This window comes from Rhinolophus sinicus, chromosome 15 (genome assembly GCF_057876585.1).
Source record: "Rhinolophus sinicus isolate RSI-liver-muscle chromosome 15, RSI-T2T, whole genome shotgun sequence".
Classification (NCBI taxonomy): Eukaryota; Metazoa; Chordata; class Mammalia; order Chiroptera; family Rhinolophidae; genus Rhinolophus; species Rhinolophus sinicus.
In genome coordinates this window covers 105,327,543-105,342,839 of record NC_142515.1, presented here as the reverse complement: position 1 = coordinate 105,342,839, position 15,297 = coordinate 105,327,543, and the positions used below count along the sequence as shown (strand labels likewise).

General features: G+C 42.0%; 2 protein-coding genes across 8 annotated transcripts in view; one reads left to right on the top strand and one right to left on the bottom strand.

Moving 5' to 3' along the window:
• Positions 1-15,297, top strand: part of ELP3 (elongator acetyltransferase complex subunit 3) — a 155,332-nt gene that overhangs the window by 37,996 nt on the left and 102,039 nt on the right. The gene's annotated exons all lie outside the window — the stretch shown is intronic.
• The window catches only part of NUGGC (nuclear GTPase, germinal center associated), a 44,838-nt gene that overhangs the window by 13,186 nt on the left and 16,355 nt on the right, over positions 1-15,297 (bottom strand). For all 7 annotated transcript variants that reach the window (XM_019733161.3, XM_019733162.3, XM_074338358.2 and 4 more), the window contains 5 exons: positions 11,908-12,083; positions 10,379-10,397; positions 10,004-10,093; positions 4,951-5,056; positions 3,581-3,714 (listed from right to left, as the gene is read on the bottom strand). In XM_019733161.3, coding sequence (XP_019588720.2) covers positions 3,581-3,714; positions 4,951-5,056; positions 10,004-10,093; positions 10,379-10,397; positions 11,908-12,083 — 525 coding nt within the window. The remainder of the gene's footprint in view (positions 1-3,580; positions 3,715-4,950; positions 5,057-10,003; positions 10,094-10,378; positions 10,398-11,907; positions 12,084-15,297) is intronic.

The window sequence follows — 15,297 nt, the reverse complement described above, 5'->3', positions numbered from 1 at the left end:
GAATCTTGAGGGACCACGTAGTCCCTGCCGGTAGCACACGGAAGCCACAAACCTCAGTTCATCACTTAAGGTCCTTCCTAGCCAGGTCTCAACCAACTTCTTCAGCAGTGCCAGCTCTCTGTTGGCCCGAAAAACCCTCCCATGTAGTTGCCCATGATCTTGCTACCATTCCCCAAATGTGCCATTCTTTGTGTGACCCCCTTGCTTTTGCACATGCTGTTCCCACCTTCTCATCCTTCCAGACAAAGCTCAAAAGTCACTTCCCCTGGGATGTCTTCCCTGACTCCCCCAGAGGCAAAATGGGGGCTCTCTTTCCTGCACTCCCATGGCATTTTGTACATCCGTGTGTTACAGCCGTCCTCCTGCTATGCTATGTCTCTCTCATTCCATGTCTCCTGCCCTGGACTAGGAACTTGCCAAAAGGACAGACTGTGTTATTCATGTTTGTTTATTCCGAGGCATGGCACAGAGAGTAGTCCATAAATATCTGTGGAATGAGTGAGTGGCATGGAGAAACTATGGATAATGTAGGCTTTTAAATTCTATTCCAAATTTGATGACAGAAATAGCTCTTGAATTGATGTGTGACCTTACACAGATGATTTAGCTTCTCTGGATTTTGACTGCACCATCTTTGAAGTAAGTGAATGGGGCTCAAAGATCCTGAAAACAGCTTCAATCAAACTCCCACACTCTGTCTTAGAGTTGATGAGTTTTAGAGTTTAAGGAAACTATTTAGCTTTAGGCACGTCTCAGGGATTTTTGTAGTTTCACTGGTGAGAATTCTGTAAGCCATATTTTTTTCCAGAGTGCCTTCTAGATTCTTTTCAGTTTGTGGCTAGTGATCAAAACGAAATAAGAAAGAAGTCACGAAAAGAAAATCTATGGGCAAGATTCTCACAAAGTCTCACTCTCAACAAATCCATGTTGAAAAAATAAAAATGATAAGAAAGGGGAGGGCTGGGAATAAAGGTAACAAAGGGAAGGGCTGACACCTACTATGAATAAAAACTCACTTGACATCGAGCTGTCATAATCAATCTCCTATTGATTCTTAAAAATAATGACTAGTTAAAATCACTAATCACCCGAACTCTAATTTTTTTGGTTTGAAGCACAATCTTAAAAAATGATCAATCATGCATTATTTTAGGTTCGATTTTTTTCAGAATGCAAGGGAACTGTCAAAACTCTTGCCTTCCAACTTTCTATCAAAGAACAAAGACTGAGACCGATATCTGAGGCCAAAGAATTTTAAGGAAATCTGCTGGCAACTCTCTAAAAGCTAATCATGGAAGTGCCAACCAGCCCCCTCCTCTGTGTTTTCTGTCACCTGGAGTCTGGCTGCAGGGATGGGACTGTGCCCTTACAGGGACTACACCTCTGGATCAGCAGAGAAGAGCACGGGTGGGGCAGGCACTCTGAGTTTGATTGCAAAATGCCTTGTCCTTCTGTTTGTAACATAAAGCAACCACACAGAGCACCACATTTGATGGGTTTTCCATCAGCACTTCCAAAAGCAATCTTTTGCTGGCAGGGAGGCAACTTTCACCCTGAAGAACTTTTTCAGGAAGTTAGAAGGTTAAACCCTTCCCCAGTGTTTCAGAGGACAAAAGTCAAATGAGAAAATCTCAGATTCCAGGACATTTTGGTTTGTCTGTCTGTTTGTTTTTTTCCCCTCACAGAACTAGACAAATAGAAGGCATAAGAAATACGATGAAAAAGACAGTGAGTTTTGCTCCATATGTCACTTGTACATAGAATTTAGAAAATGTGGATGTTTGAGCAAAACTGTGTAGACAGCCCACTGACAGTTGGTATTGCTTACTTTTCATGTAAGTCAAGTCTCCATTATCTGTCTCTCCTTGCCACTCCTCAGGCCATCCCAGGTTCACTGTCCCACAATCTCAAGGTCCCACAGGACCTTGAACTCTCACAGAGCCCTATGGGTGCACTGTCTTAGCCCCTTCCCTGTTCTGCACAACAAGAAGTCAAACAACTCGGTTGTGCAAATCTGACAAGTGAAAGTAAGTGTGGAATTGAACACTCACCACCTAAGAACACACCAAGCCTATTTATTCATCGCTTACTATAGCAAGGGTATCAGTCACCATCACAACGTTTGGCAGAGACTCAAGGGCAGGCAGAGGGGTGCGAAGGCTTGATCGGAGGTGACAGAATGGGGAAGCTATAGTGCGCTAACTAGAAGCAAGGATCTTACATGAGCCAGTAGGGTACGTATTTGGCTTTCTTTGCTTGGTCCTAAGTTGGGCACAGGGATAAAGATTAGGGAAGCTGTCAGTTATTAACCAAGGTCTGGCCGTTTGGGGTCATTTGTGACAGAAGGTATTGTTTAGCTTCTTGGATTGTGACTAGAGATAGCAGTCTAACTTCCTACAAGTCTAACATACAGCAGGCTGGCTTCCTGAGCTGTTCTTTGTCGATAAAGATTAGTTTCCTAGGCAGGTTGCTGCCGCTTGTAGGCCACAGTTTTTACTTTATACAGTTGACCCTTGAACAATGCAGGCATTAGGAGTTAGTTACCCCTGTAACAGTAGAAAATCCACATGTAACCTTTGACTCCCCAGAAACTGATCTAAATGGCCTACTGTTGACCAGAAGCCTTACTGATAACATGAAGAGTTGATTAACATATATTTTGTATGTATATGTATTAAATACTGTATTCTTACAATAAGGTAAGCTAGAGAGAAACATGTTATGAAGAGGATCATAAGAAAGAGAAAATACATTTACAGTACTATACGTATTTATCTAAAAATATCTGCACATAAATAAACCCATGTAGTTCAAATCCGTGTTGTTTAAGGGTCAACTGTCTGTGATTGTCCCTTTGTAATTCAGTCCCTCACAAGGAAGCAAAGCAGTGGGTGATTGATTCCAGTAACAGATTTTTCTCCAAAACTCTGTCAAGATTCTCATCTAGCAGCTTATCCCTCTTATTTTAGAGAGGGGGAAAATCATCCATTCAAGAGATAAATTTGTCCATTACTACGAAAAACGTAACTTTTAACTGGTCATTCAGAAGGCCTCCATTCTAGACTGTGGAGATAAATATGTAAACTCTGCTGAAAGCCCCTCCTACTTTCCTTCCTCTCACTTCATTTTACTATGCCGCTCTGAGTGTGGGGTTCTGACAGTACCGGGGCATGACGGGAGTCCACAGACAGATGAAAACTCTTTGGACTGTATGCATACACATGCCTCTGGACAAGAACCAAGAATTGTCTATTCTGCGAGAACTAAACATATCGCTCCTGCCATCGCTTAAACACATTCCATCTCATTCGAGTCTCAGGAGAGGGGAAAGGAGCAACACACCAGTTTTACGTTTTCCTCTCAGCCCATTTGTCCCAGGTAAAATGTTATTTCTTTCTTTTTTACTCAGATGTTATAGTTTTAACCCTCTTGTTATCTTTCTGTCCCCTTTAGATTCTCTGGGCTTAGCATCTTCCTTCGCTATGAAACGAGAAAATATTATACTTCCCTAACTTGGTAAAAGGGAATGTTCTGCCCGGGGTGGGGGGCAGGGAATACACAGCCCAGGTGGAGTCCATACCGGCAGGTTGTCTGTGCAGCTGAAACTGTCTGTGAGAAGCAATAGGCCAAAGGCTTCTGTGACATACTTGGTCACCATCCTCCTCTTCTTGTCCAAGAGCCTTTTCCTGATATATTCTCTCAACTTGGGGATTTCTGGAATTCACAGGCACCACAAACAATTTTACAAGAGCAGAGTTCATAGTGAATAGAATTCATAAAAATGCACAGCTACGGATGGCAACCTGAATTCACTACTGTTGAGGTCCTGTGTGGACTGAGTGCCCACTAAACCACCCTTTCAGAGAAACTTTCCCCCAAGTCTAGGCTCAACAATAATGAATGGTAGATCAGCAATGATGAATATGAGTTTTATTTAGCGGTATGAAACAAGCTGTGTAGAAAGGGCAGGCTGGTTAAGAAAATTGGCACTTCCCTCTGGATGGGCACGTACGTAAAAAAACCAAAGGTGCTCACATTTCTAGCCTCAGCTCTCCAGGCCCCCTAGTTTTTCTATCTATATCAAATAACCCATAATCAAAACAGCTTCTGTTTGCTCTAGAAAGAGATAAGAACCTCTGACAGGTGGGATTCTAGATTAGAAACTTACCTTAGCCCTAACCTTTTGTTAGTCAGATAACAGATGTCACACTACAATTTTCCCCATTATTCCTATAAGTCTAAGTTTTCCTATATTATTCTTTGTGTGTGCCATGTTATTTCTTTTATATCCTTGTTCTCCCCCTTTTCTGGGAACATTTCACACCTACTGCTCCTTTCACACTCATCCGTGTCTCATGAAATGCATGCACATTTTCAGCTCAGGTCAAAGTCAAGGTCAGATCCTGCCCACTTATCCCGTTTTCACTGCGTTTTCACTGAGTGTTCTAGTGACCCAGATTTCCAGGTTCTCTGAACTGCTATTGTACTCATAGCCCTATTTAACAAAGCCTTATTTTTACTTTGATTTTTGCACAGGGCTTACTATTCAGTCCTCATCGAGATTTTAAGTTATATCAAGAAAGGTGCCATGTCTTCTACTTTTCCCCCGTAAAAAGCATATAATAGATACTCAGTAAATTCTTCTAATACCCATAGCTGGGTATGCGATGGATCTCGCTTAAGCCAAACACTAAGGAAATGACAACCTTATCACTGACCTTTCCCTACTCATGGTAAGATTTGGAGGAGAAAAGAACTGTGGTCTCTGGCACCACAATAACGCAGAGAAAAATACACGTCTATGTGCTTATCAGGATAGCAACTCTGGCAAGCTGGAATCGTGGAATAAAAAGTTACAGAGTGGGAAATTCAGAGTGCCAAGCTCAGCCTTGAAAATAGTTTAGTGATTGAGATAAAAAAAAAACACAAAAAAAACCCAAGAAAAATTACCAGTTTCCTCCTCCGTGAGGAGAGCCTGCTGCCAGTACTCTTGGGCGCTGACTGTGTACACCAGATTGGAGGCTTCCAGAACCTTGCAGTCAGCAGGCAGTTTTCTCTAAAGTGAGAGAGGCACACAGGGGACAGAATACCTCAGTCATCACAAAGGAAACAAGCACAGGCCTCACGAGAGCCTTCAGCAAATTTCAGCTCATTCCCTTTCCGTTCCACGAGAACCCAAAAAAGAACTGACACTCTCCGGTCGGTCAAGCATTCCCAACTGTTCACACCTTACAAGGTTGGACGTTGTGAGGAAACGGCTGCCTAGAAACTATTTTCTTGGGAGTTGAAAAGATCGATTCTAGAAGGAAACATATAGAAAAAATAGTTCAACATGTACTTAAATGAGCAGAGGGGGGGAAAGTACCAGGATCCTTTTCGTAAAAGGAAGCACACAGCACACCTCTGGCAAAGGCAGTGGTGAGCTATACCAGCTCGGAGAGTACACAGCTCTTCCCAATTCTGCCGTCAGTGACATCACATTGGTAGCTTGAAACTGGCAGTGGTGGGAGTATTTACACCGTGGGAAACACTACAAATCAGGGTGCCATTTTTTTTTTTTTTTAACAGACCTAATTGTTAAACATTTAGGTCTGTTAAAAAATCAACAGAACACAATACTAGGCAAAGGTTCTATAAAAGTGCAAGTTCCTTAGAGGGGTGGTTAGTGAGTAATCATACATTTAAATGCAGAGTAATGTTTAAGGAAATGATGGTTTTAAATGTCAAGGAGTGAAGAATCAGGTGAGAAAATCTTTTTTTACCATTAGGAAAACATCATCACAGAGAAGTCATACTAGAATTATGCATAAATGTTGTTCCATAATCTTTTATTCATCTCTTTTTAAAGAAAAGAGAAAAACCATAAAGGGTGTGCATGTGTGTGCATCAGTATGGGGGGCAGTAGGAAACAGCAGAGAGCTGTCCGTCTCCTTGATGCAAACATATAAAAGTGAGTGAGCAGTCCACTGGAATTGGGAAGAAGACACTTCTCTGGCAAGTTATAAGCCCATGTAGTCAAAGTTGGACAAGAGATGCCTGGTAGCCTTTCAGAGGCCCCATACACTAGAGTCAGGGGCTGAAATTGTATAAAGGACCTGCCACAATTCATTTTTTTCCTTCTTATAGAGTTTTGACTCTAGGAGAAAAGTTGAAGGGAAGTTGAAACTATTTCCTACTGGGAGATAAAACTAACGTGGAATTAAATGTAAGTGGGGTTTTAAAACCATTAAAAGAAAGGAGTATGCCTAGCTATGTATAGGTGTTTTCATTATTTAAAATGTTGCTCTAAATTTTGTATATCTTTTCTAAAAATTATGGAAGGTTAGTTAACACTTACGGTTGTTATTATACAACAAAGAAATATTTTTATAGTGTCAGTGACGTGACTACAATATGCAGGTTCCATATGATCATAAAAGAGAAGTAGAAACAGTTACAGCTGGAAAGTAGGATCCAAGAGGTATGTAGATACTTATCAAATTATTCTATAGCAGATGAGTCACAGTTACAATTTACGCACATGGTTTGTTATGATAATGTATAGCACAATATAGTAAAATTTGTAAGAAGATATTGTATATGAAAGATGAGAAAATCTGGAAGCTCAAAATAGGAGGGATATCAGATGGAAGCAGACTCAAAAAGGATATAGTAAAGTTGGAGTTAGAATAAACTTCATAATATAAATCATGACCCCATTGAAAAAAAAAAATCTATCTTTTCAACCTTTGTCACTCACATGATTTTGCAGTGATGTCACCCTGCCCACTTCTTTTACTTGTATGAAATAATTTGATAGGTACCCCTAGCACCTCAACTTTTATTTTTAATATTATTCTCTGCTGAAAGGAACCCAAGTTTCTTTGAGAGTAGTAGGTCCATGTCTTGAGGCAGGGAAAAAGAAAATTGGCCTGAATATTTTGTTGCTGGAGAGCAGAAACTTTTTGTTTTTTTAATGTCTGGGTAATGCTAAAAGGAACTAGTTTAAATGAAGGGCTCCTATTGGCCAAGGTGTGAACTGAAAAATCAAAAAGAACACAATAATTCTGTGGAAAGCCATGAGCTCATTTTGATCCTCAAACTGAGTAAAATCATATAAGGTATTGTGAAATAATAAGATATAGATAGTGTTTAGTCCTTGAACCCAGTTCCCAGCACAGAGCTCCTAAAACCATTGTCATTTCCTAAGTGATAAGAGCATTAGGAACATCTTTTATTCTAGTTGTTCTTTGACCCTGGTTCCTAACACAGGGCTCCTGAATCCCTTGGAATTTCCTTGGGGATAGGCGTGTCTTTTGTTCTAATGAGGCAGCTCTCGGTGGGCTCCTGGATTGGGGCCGGTCACCGGAAAGACCAAACTATTAGAACCTTGGAATTATCAGAGGAGAGAGAGGCTGGAAATGGAGTTAATCATTGACCATGCCTATGTGAGGAAGCCTCCATGGAAATCCCAACAGTCAGGGGTTCTGAGAGCTTCCGCTATGTGCATCCACATCTTTGGAGGGTGACGCACGCCCACTCCTTGGGGACAGCTCCCCCCAGACCATGCGCTGTCCTGACTGTTCACCTGTATTCTTTATTATATAATAAACCAGGAAACGTAAGTAATTGTTTCACTGAGTTCTGTGAGCTGTTCTAGCAAATAATCAACTCCAAGGGAAAGGAGGTCATGGGAACCTCTGATTTGGAGCCAAGTTGGACAGAAGTTTTGGGTAACCTGGGGACCTACTCCTTGTGATTGACATCTGAAGTGGGGGTGGTCTTGCGGGATCGAGACCCTGTGGGATCAGACCCTGTCTCCAGATAGCCAGCGTCAAAATAAGTTACTATAGGACACCCAGGCGGTGTCACAGAGAATTGCTTTGTGTGGGAATCTTCCCTAAACACAGACCTGGTGTCAGAGTGTGGCAGTAAAGAAGACACATGCAGGAATGTAGGTTTTTCCTGACAGGTGTACTAAAGCAAAGGTGAAATGCTGCATAACAACCAGCTCAAACAACATGCCTGAGAACAGAAAAACACAGCTCTCTTTTACCTGCCACATACAATGAGTCATCCAGACCTGTGGATCTGACCACCCTAATATTTTGAATGCATCTCCTCTTCTCTATTTCCATAGTGATTGCCTGGTTCAGACTCTTAACTAACCCTCCCAAATGGCCTCTCTACATCCATGCTTCACTTGACATTCCTCCAACCTTCCATTCTCCATACTGGTGAGAAAACAATTTTTCTATTAATAAAACGCATAGTACAGTTGACCCTTGAACAGCATGGGTTTGAACCACATTGGTCCACTTAAATGCGGATTTGTTTTTTAGTCGACTTCAGTTCAAATCCACGTTTTTTAAGGGTCAACTCTTCGCTTTGGGAACCTGCACATGTGGAGGATCCACCGTCGTTAGATGCAGATTTTCACCTGCAAGGGAGGTTGGTACCCCCAACCCCAGTGTTATTCAAGGGTCAACTCTATTTTCAAACTGAGATCTATCAATGTAGTCTCCAGGGTCCACAATTTTTCTTACAATAGTTTTCTTAATTTTCATTCTTATAATTAAAAAAAAAGGACGGACATCTATATGAAGGACTGCCTTATCGTCAACTTCTGCCTCATATTTTCTGTGATTAAAATGAAATGTACTTCAAGTGAAAGCAGGCAGTACCAGTAAAGGTTTCACAATAATTCAAACAGAAATAAAGCGGTTGGAGAATTAAGGTATCACCTAGCCATCAGAGCTGTAGGTGCAGACTTCAAAAAGACTCGTACCGTAACAATCAGAACCATAGTCACCATACAGGCTGATGTATTATTGTCCACACCTTATCTCACACACACCAATTTGCCACATTTATAAGCAATAAATATAGTTGTGAATTGTGTATTGAAGCATTTTATGTTTCTGCTTCCAGAAACAATACAATTAGGTACTCGTAAGCTGTATATGTTTTAATGCCAACAAGAATGACTAAAGAGAGTAAGAACAGCTTTACTGAGTTATTGTCTCATTAAAACTGGCATTCAGGAATTGCTTGTTAGACGATTTTGGCTTAAGTATGAGGTCAGATTATTCTGAATTAGAACCAAAGCTTTGAAAATTTCAATTCCACATTGTACATCAGACATTTTCTGCATCAATGTAATTGAAGTCAAAATACAGAAAGCAATTACATATAGAAATAGACATAAGGCCATATGGTTTCACTATTAAACTCAGCACTGAAGATTTAGTTTGAGCAAAACCATATCCTCTATCACATTATACTAACTTTGCTCTATCATTAATGTTGTTTTGCTTATATTTCATCTGAAAATTGGTTTTAGTGACAGAATAATAAAAATAACTTAAGAAAGTACCAAGATTCCCACAGAACAATTACTCATGCTTGAAAAATATAGCTCAGGCCTTATCTCACAACACTCCTGCCTACACCCTTTGCTGAGCTGTTCAAAACTACTTGCGTCTAGCTCACCATACAGAGCAGGCTTTTTCAATCATGTTCTTCCCTCCATGTCAAATGCCCTTTCTCCTGCTTCTCTGCCTTACTAAAGATACTGGTTCTTTGAAATTCCGCCTCAAGAGGCTGAGAAGTTTTCCCAGAACCTCTACTCAACACTACCTCCCTGCCTGCCAGTGTGACTTGAGCATTCGCCTGTATTCCCATGTCACCCTATGTATTCCTCTAGCCAAGCACACTTCAAACTGTATGGCGATCCCTGATTTTACATATTTCTCAGTAGGCCATATGATCGTTCAAGCCTTCTAATAATCATAGGAGGTAGATATTATTTTCCCATTTTATAGATGAAAAAAATGGAGGCTCAGAAAGGTATAATAATTTGCCTAAGGTCACAAAGTTACTAATTGATAGGACTCAGTTAAGTTCAAATTGTCTACACCAAAGCTTTTCCCCTTGCTACTACCCAAGACCAAACAGACATTTGTTTCTCAAAATCTGAGTGGTTGAAAAACAGAACAATACATAGGTAAACCTGTTAACTTACCTTTAGTTTTTCCTTGAGAATTCTATTCCTTTGTATTTTTATCATTTCATTTCTTTCTAAAACAGCCTCTCGCTGACTTTGAATAGCTTGCTAGATTGTGAAAGGAAATAAAAACGGCAAAAAATATATAGTTAGCAAGAGTGATGATAAGAGGCACATTTTTTTGGCAAATCTTCACTTGGCCCAGACAAATGTGCATGTATTCAAATTACATAACATTAATCATAAAAAGTATTATTTAAAAATAGCTAGTCCATGCATATGTCCAAACTCATCAAGATATTTACATTAAATTTGTGCAATTTTTTTGTATATCAATTATACCTCAATAGAGCTTTAAAAATTTAAAAATAAAAATAATTAGTCCATACTTACATTTCCTACTTTTCTTTCCCTGAAATGAAATTAGAAAAATGTAACAATTACTTAAGTCATATGTGTCACGGCAATCTTGCTGCTTTCTCTGAAAGCAGCATATACTGTCATACCTTTATGCCTTTGCATAAGCTCTTTCTTTGGTCCAAGTGTACTCTCTTTGGATCCACCTCCAGTGTCCATTTGAAAAAAAAGAGTGTCTTTATTTCTCAGTGTTTTGTTGGTGAGATTTTCTGTGACCTCACCTCCTGGCCCAGTCAAAATGCAGTCCTCTCTCTCTCTCTCTCTCTCTCTCTCTCTCTCTCTCTCTCTCTCTCTCTCTCTCTCTCTCTCTCGGTCCCCATTGCACTTTGCTTGTCCCTCTCATATAAACTGTAACCATCTTTTTAAGACAGTGATCTTAGCAACAAGGCGATATTCCTCTTTGAATTGGCAGCCCCCACCACAGGTTCAATAAACATTGAACAAATTAGATTGACTTATGTTTAATTTTCAAGTTGGTATTAGAAAGGGAGACCTTGAGATATTATTCTGCGGTAGGGGTTGGAGTAGATGGAATCTGCAGGGGGGAAAAATGAAGCTGAAATTCCAACCTAGAACATGAGAGCAAGAAGCTAGGGGGAAAAGCCTTAACCTACTTCTTCACCAAGAAAGTTTTCTCTGCTTAGAGAATTACTGGAAACAGAAGACTCAAGTTTCAGTGGGTGTGGGGGGAATGGTGGAGGGGACAGGTGACAGGTAAAGAAGCTCTTGTCAGAGCAGAAAAGCATCAACAACACTATATCCCATTGTCATACACCCCATGTACCCAGCACAGCCCAGTTTATACCTACTGATCCTCTGTAAGGGTTAATAATACCCCCTTTCACTTTCAAATTGTCCCAATATGGAAGATAAATTATAATCCTCCTAGTTATAGGGGGATGGCTCTGGGAGGAAAGAGATCTACATGGAAATCACCATAAATTAACATCTACTAAGCTCCAAAATGCTTATCTTCCATTAATTTTTGTTAGAGTATGACTCTGTAAGAATGTTTTCATTTTTGGCCAAAGTTCTAAAACTTTGAGAACTTTGTTCCAAATGGCTTTAATATCTCAGAAGTAGACAAATCTGAAACCAGAATCTGACACTTCAAAGCTGTACTGTAACAGAGAGTATTCTAGAAAGTGCCTACTAGCTGTGGGGGCCTCGACGTTTTCCCTATCTGGGGGCTGGGCAGGATGATCACACCACACAACTCCAGGAGGTGCTGTTTGCATCTCGTACACATGAGTGGCACCCTGGGAACTACACAGAGGACAGCCTGGGTGGGTGTTAAGTAGCTCCTCTGGACGAGAGGCCACAGTGGTTCAGATTCCTGAAATAAGCCACTGAAGGGTCCTGATGTCCCAGGAAGTCACCAAGATGTCTCTTTCATCCTCAACAGTCACTTTCCTAAGGCCACAATGCCTCCCATATCCTGAAGTCAAAGCTGTAGTCAAGACCCCTGGAGGAAAGCCCACATCCCTGCAAGCCCAGCTCAGTACCTTAGATATTCCGGCAAGTGGAGTTTGTCGGTCTTGGTGACCACCAGGGCAATGTCCCTGCAGAAACCCCTTTGGCAGGCTTTGATGCTCTCATTCAGAAGGTCTTCGTGGGCTCTCCCTCCAGAAACTCTTTCAATGTCACTGATCACCCAGATCACTGAGCATTTATCAATGGTCTATGAAACATGAACACAATATGTTTAAGAACATACATGGTGTCTCATCTGTAGAGGACATGATTCCTTAATGTATCATTTATGTCCTCCATCCTATGCCCTTTCTCTCTCTCCAGTCTCAGTTCTCAGCACTCCCCACCCTCTGTCCATGAATCTCTTAGCTTCATAAATGATTGTGTTAAAAGCATCAAACTCTGGAGTTACACAAACTTTACTCTCTTATAGAGAAAGTAATAGGCCCTGAGAGGCAAAGACTCAAACGCAGGTCTGAGTCTCCTTCCTGGACTCATATTTAGGCAGGAAAAGAAAACAATTGTTCCCTCCCACTTCCCAAATTATAATCAACTTAGGGAAGCTTCAGGTTCTTCAATCAGGTTTTGGAAGATCAGAGGATGCCAGGCTCCAAGCTCCTAAAGGGCAGGTCCTCTTTTATCTTTGTATTGTGAAAACTAATAAACAAAAACCTCATTTAAAATGGAGTTGGGAGACCAGAAGAGAGAACTCTCACACATGTCACTCAACACACACTACTGGCCCCAGCAAGAAGAGATGTACCTTGCACCTCTGACAAGAAGTGACACTGCTTCACTACCTCCGCAGGACGAAAAGGTTCCTCCTTGCCCAGCCGATGGGAGACTGCCGTAACTCAGCCAATGAAAAGTCACTATACTTCGAACTTCCTGTTTCCCCCACGGGAGTCTTCCTTGACAGCAGCCCTTCCCAAGTCCATAAAAGAGCTTCCTCTGCTTTGTTTCTCTGGACTTCCTCCTAGTTCACCACTAGCCCACATGCCCCAAATTGCAGTTCTTTATTGTCCCCAAATCAACCCATTTTGCGGAACAAATATCTGGTCGTCTATTTGTTAAAGGCCAACAGTATTCTCCATGGTCCTGGTAAACTCCAGGTGCTTAATAAATGTTTGTTATCATGGGAAGAGGACTGCAATCATAAAGTATGCTGTGATTAAATTTCAGGCCCTACACAAGGCTCCTAACTACCAGGGTTTGGTAAAGTTAGAGTCTCAGAAGACACCAAAAAGCTGGTCTATAAGACAAAAGCGACTGGACTTAGGAGTAGGTGGGATGGCACCCCTGCTACCCCCAGCTCCCTCCATCCCCATGATGAGAAAGGGCCTCAGAGGTCAGGTGACATGCCTAAAGTCTCAGGACTTCTAAGTGGCAGAACAGGGAGGTCTGAATTCATAATAGTTTTAGCTTAGGAAGGCCAAGCTGGCAGCTGGAGCAATGGGGCAGGGGGTGTTGGCTCTGTTCTCCCTGGAAAGAGGGGAGTCTTTAGTAACTTCTTGTGAGAGGAGATCGCAAAACCACAGGAATGCCGGGGAGCTGAGGCCAAGCAAAGCATGCTGGGAACCATCCCTTTGCTTCAGCCTGATCTCCTCAGAGTGGGTATTCTGAGCCAGCTCTTGCTGGCTCCTCTGTTCTGAGTGGCCTTTGATAAGCTGCCCAGCATATCTGAACTGGCAGCAACTCCAGCTCCATCCAGTGAGAGAGGCTGGCTGCCTCCCTAGGCTGTTTCTCTCTGGGCCTGGCCTGGAGCTAGCCGAGACTGGGGATACCACTCCAAGAGCTGAGACCCGGCAGAAACTAAGGGTCTCATGGCCAGGCCTGAGCAGCCTGATCAAGGGGAAGGAGGCTGGGTCTGCCTTCATCTTAAAGAACTGTTAGGAGACGTCGGGCGGTAGGGGTGGGGATGATAGCTAAAGCCTCAACTGGGAAGGTAGGAACCTGCTTTCTGGTTCAAATGCTGCCACTCATTAGCTGTGTGGTCTTGGGGAAATGACTTCCCGTCTCTGAGCCTTCATTTCCTCATCTGTAAAATCAGGGCATAGGCTGATTCTCTGTGAGCTGTCATCCTGATCCAACCATCCTAATCTTGGTTAGAAACCAGTCACAAATCTCCCCAGTCCACAGCCCCCCAGCTGCTGCACTGATCATGACTCACTGATACTGACCTGCCCCTCCCCCCCAGTCCCCTTCCCGCTCCAGTCCTGTGTCCTCTGTGTTCTCACTCGTGCTCCTGAGCTCCTTCTGCCTAAAGACACCCTTTCTTTCTCTGTCATACACCCTGGTCCCTCTTGTCCTTTGAGCTGCCCCAGGAAGTGTGGTATTAAAGCCCATCCCCAGCTTTTCCAAGCTTGTTTTCTGCACCTTTCTCTTCTATACCCCATACTGCCTTCCCTCCAGCCACCCAGGAAGACTCATCCTTTCCCCAACACAGCTGCCTCAGCGCTCTGCATCTTTGTTAATGCTCATGCAAAATATACAAACAATACAGAGGTGTATGCATTATAGTAAAGAGTAGTGGCAAACACAAACTGCTGATAACAGTTGGGTGTGTATCATTCCAGAAGGCAGGATCTTACTTTTGCTGTGCATTTAAACATCACACACATTCACATATGTGTATGTATGCACTTCTTAATATTAACGGTCATGCTCTGCATCTTTTCATTTAGTTTTGTTTTATCATGTAGGATACAGTAGGGGTTAAGAGCAGAGAGGGTCTTGAGCCATCTTGCCTGGGTCAAAACCTCCAGGGTTATAATGGGCAACTTAGTTCACTGAGAATAGTACCCAGCACAAAGTAAGTGCTCAGTAAATGTCTGCTATTGTTATTTACAATTTTTGCATCCTCAGTGCTTAGTAAGTAGATTGTGTTACATATTATATGTATTTGATGACTGAAAAGCAAATGAACAAAGAGATATATTCTTAAAAAATACTTCGGCCTCTAATCACTAGGTGCAGATCGAATTACCCTCATACTTAACTCTGGCTGTAGACACATCTGAGGATGCCTCGTTAGCTCATACCCCATTTGTTGGGAATCAAACCCCTACCTAAGTTTTTGGCAGGAGGAGTGAACTTTCATTTCAACCACCTCTGTCAGCCGCAGCCGATTGCACTGGGTCTGGATACATAGAAAGCTAATCCATTTGCTGGGCAGTAACCAATCACATTGTCCTTAGGAATTTGAGCTACAACACACAGAGACTATAGTCAGACAGTTGTAGGCACATGGACCACAATGTCACTTAGAGACACGGTTAGTTAGGGTGGTCATTTTCCGCAACATGGATCCTAATGGCTAAGTACAGAAAGCTAAGAGAGAAGCAGGACTCTGCAGAGACATACACAAAGAGAAACAGTCACAAGAGTCCAAGCAGAGAATGAGAGGAAAGAATAGCTTCTTC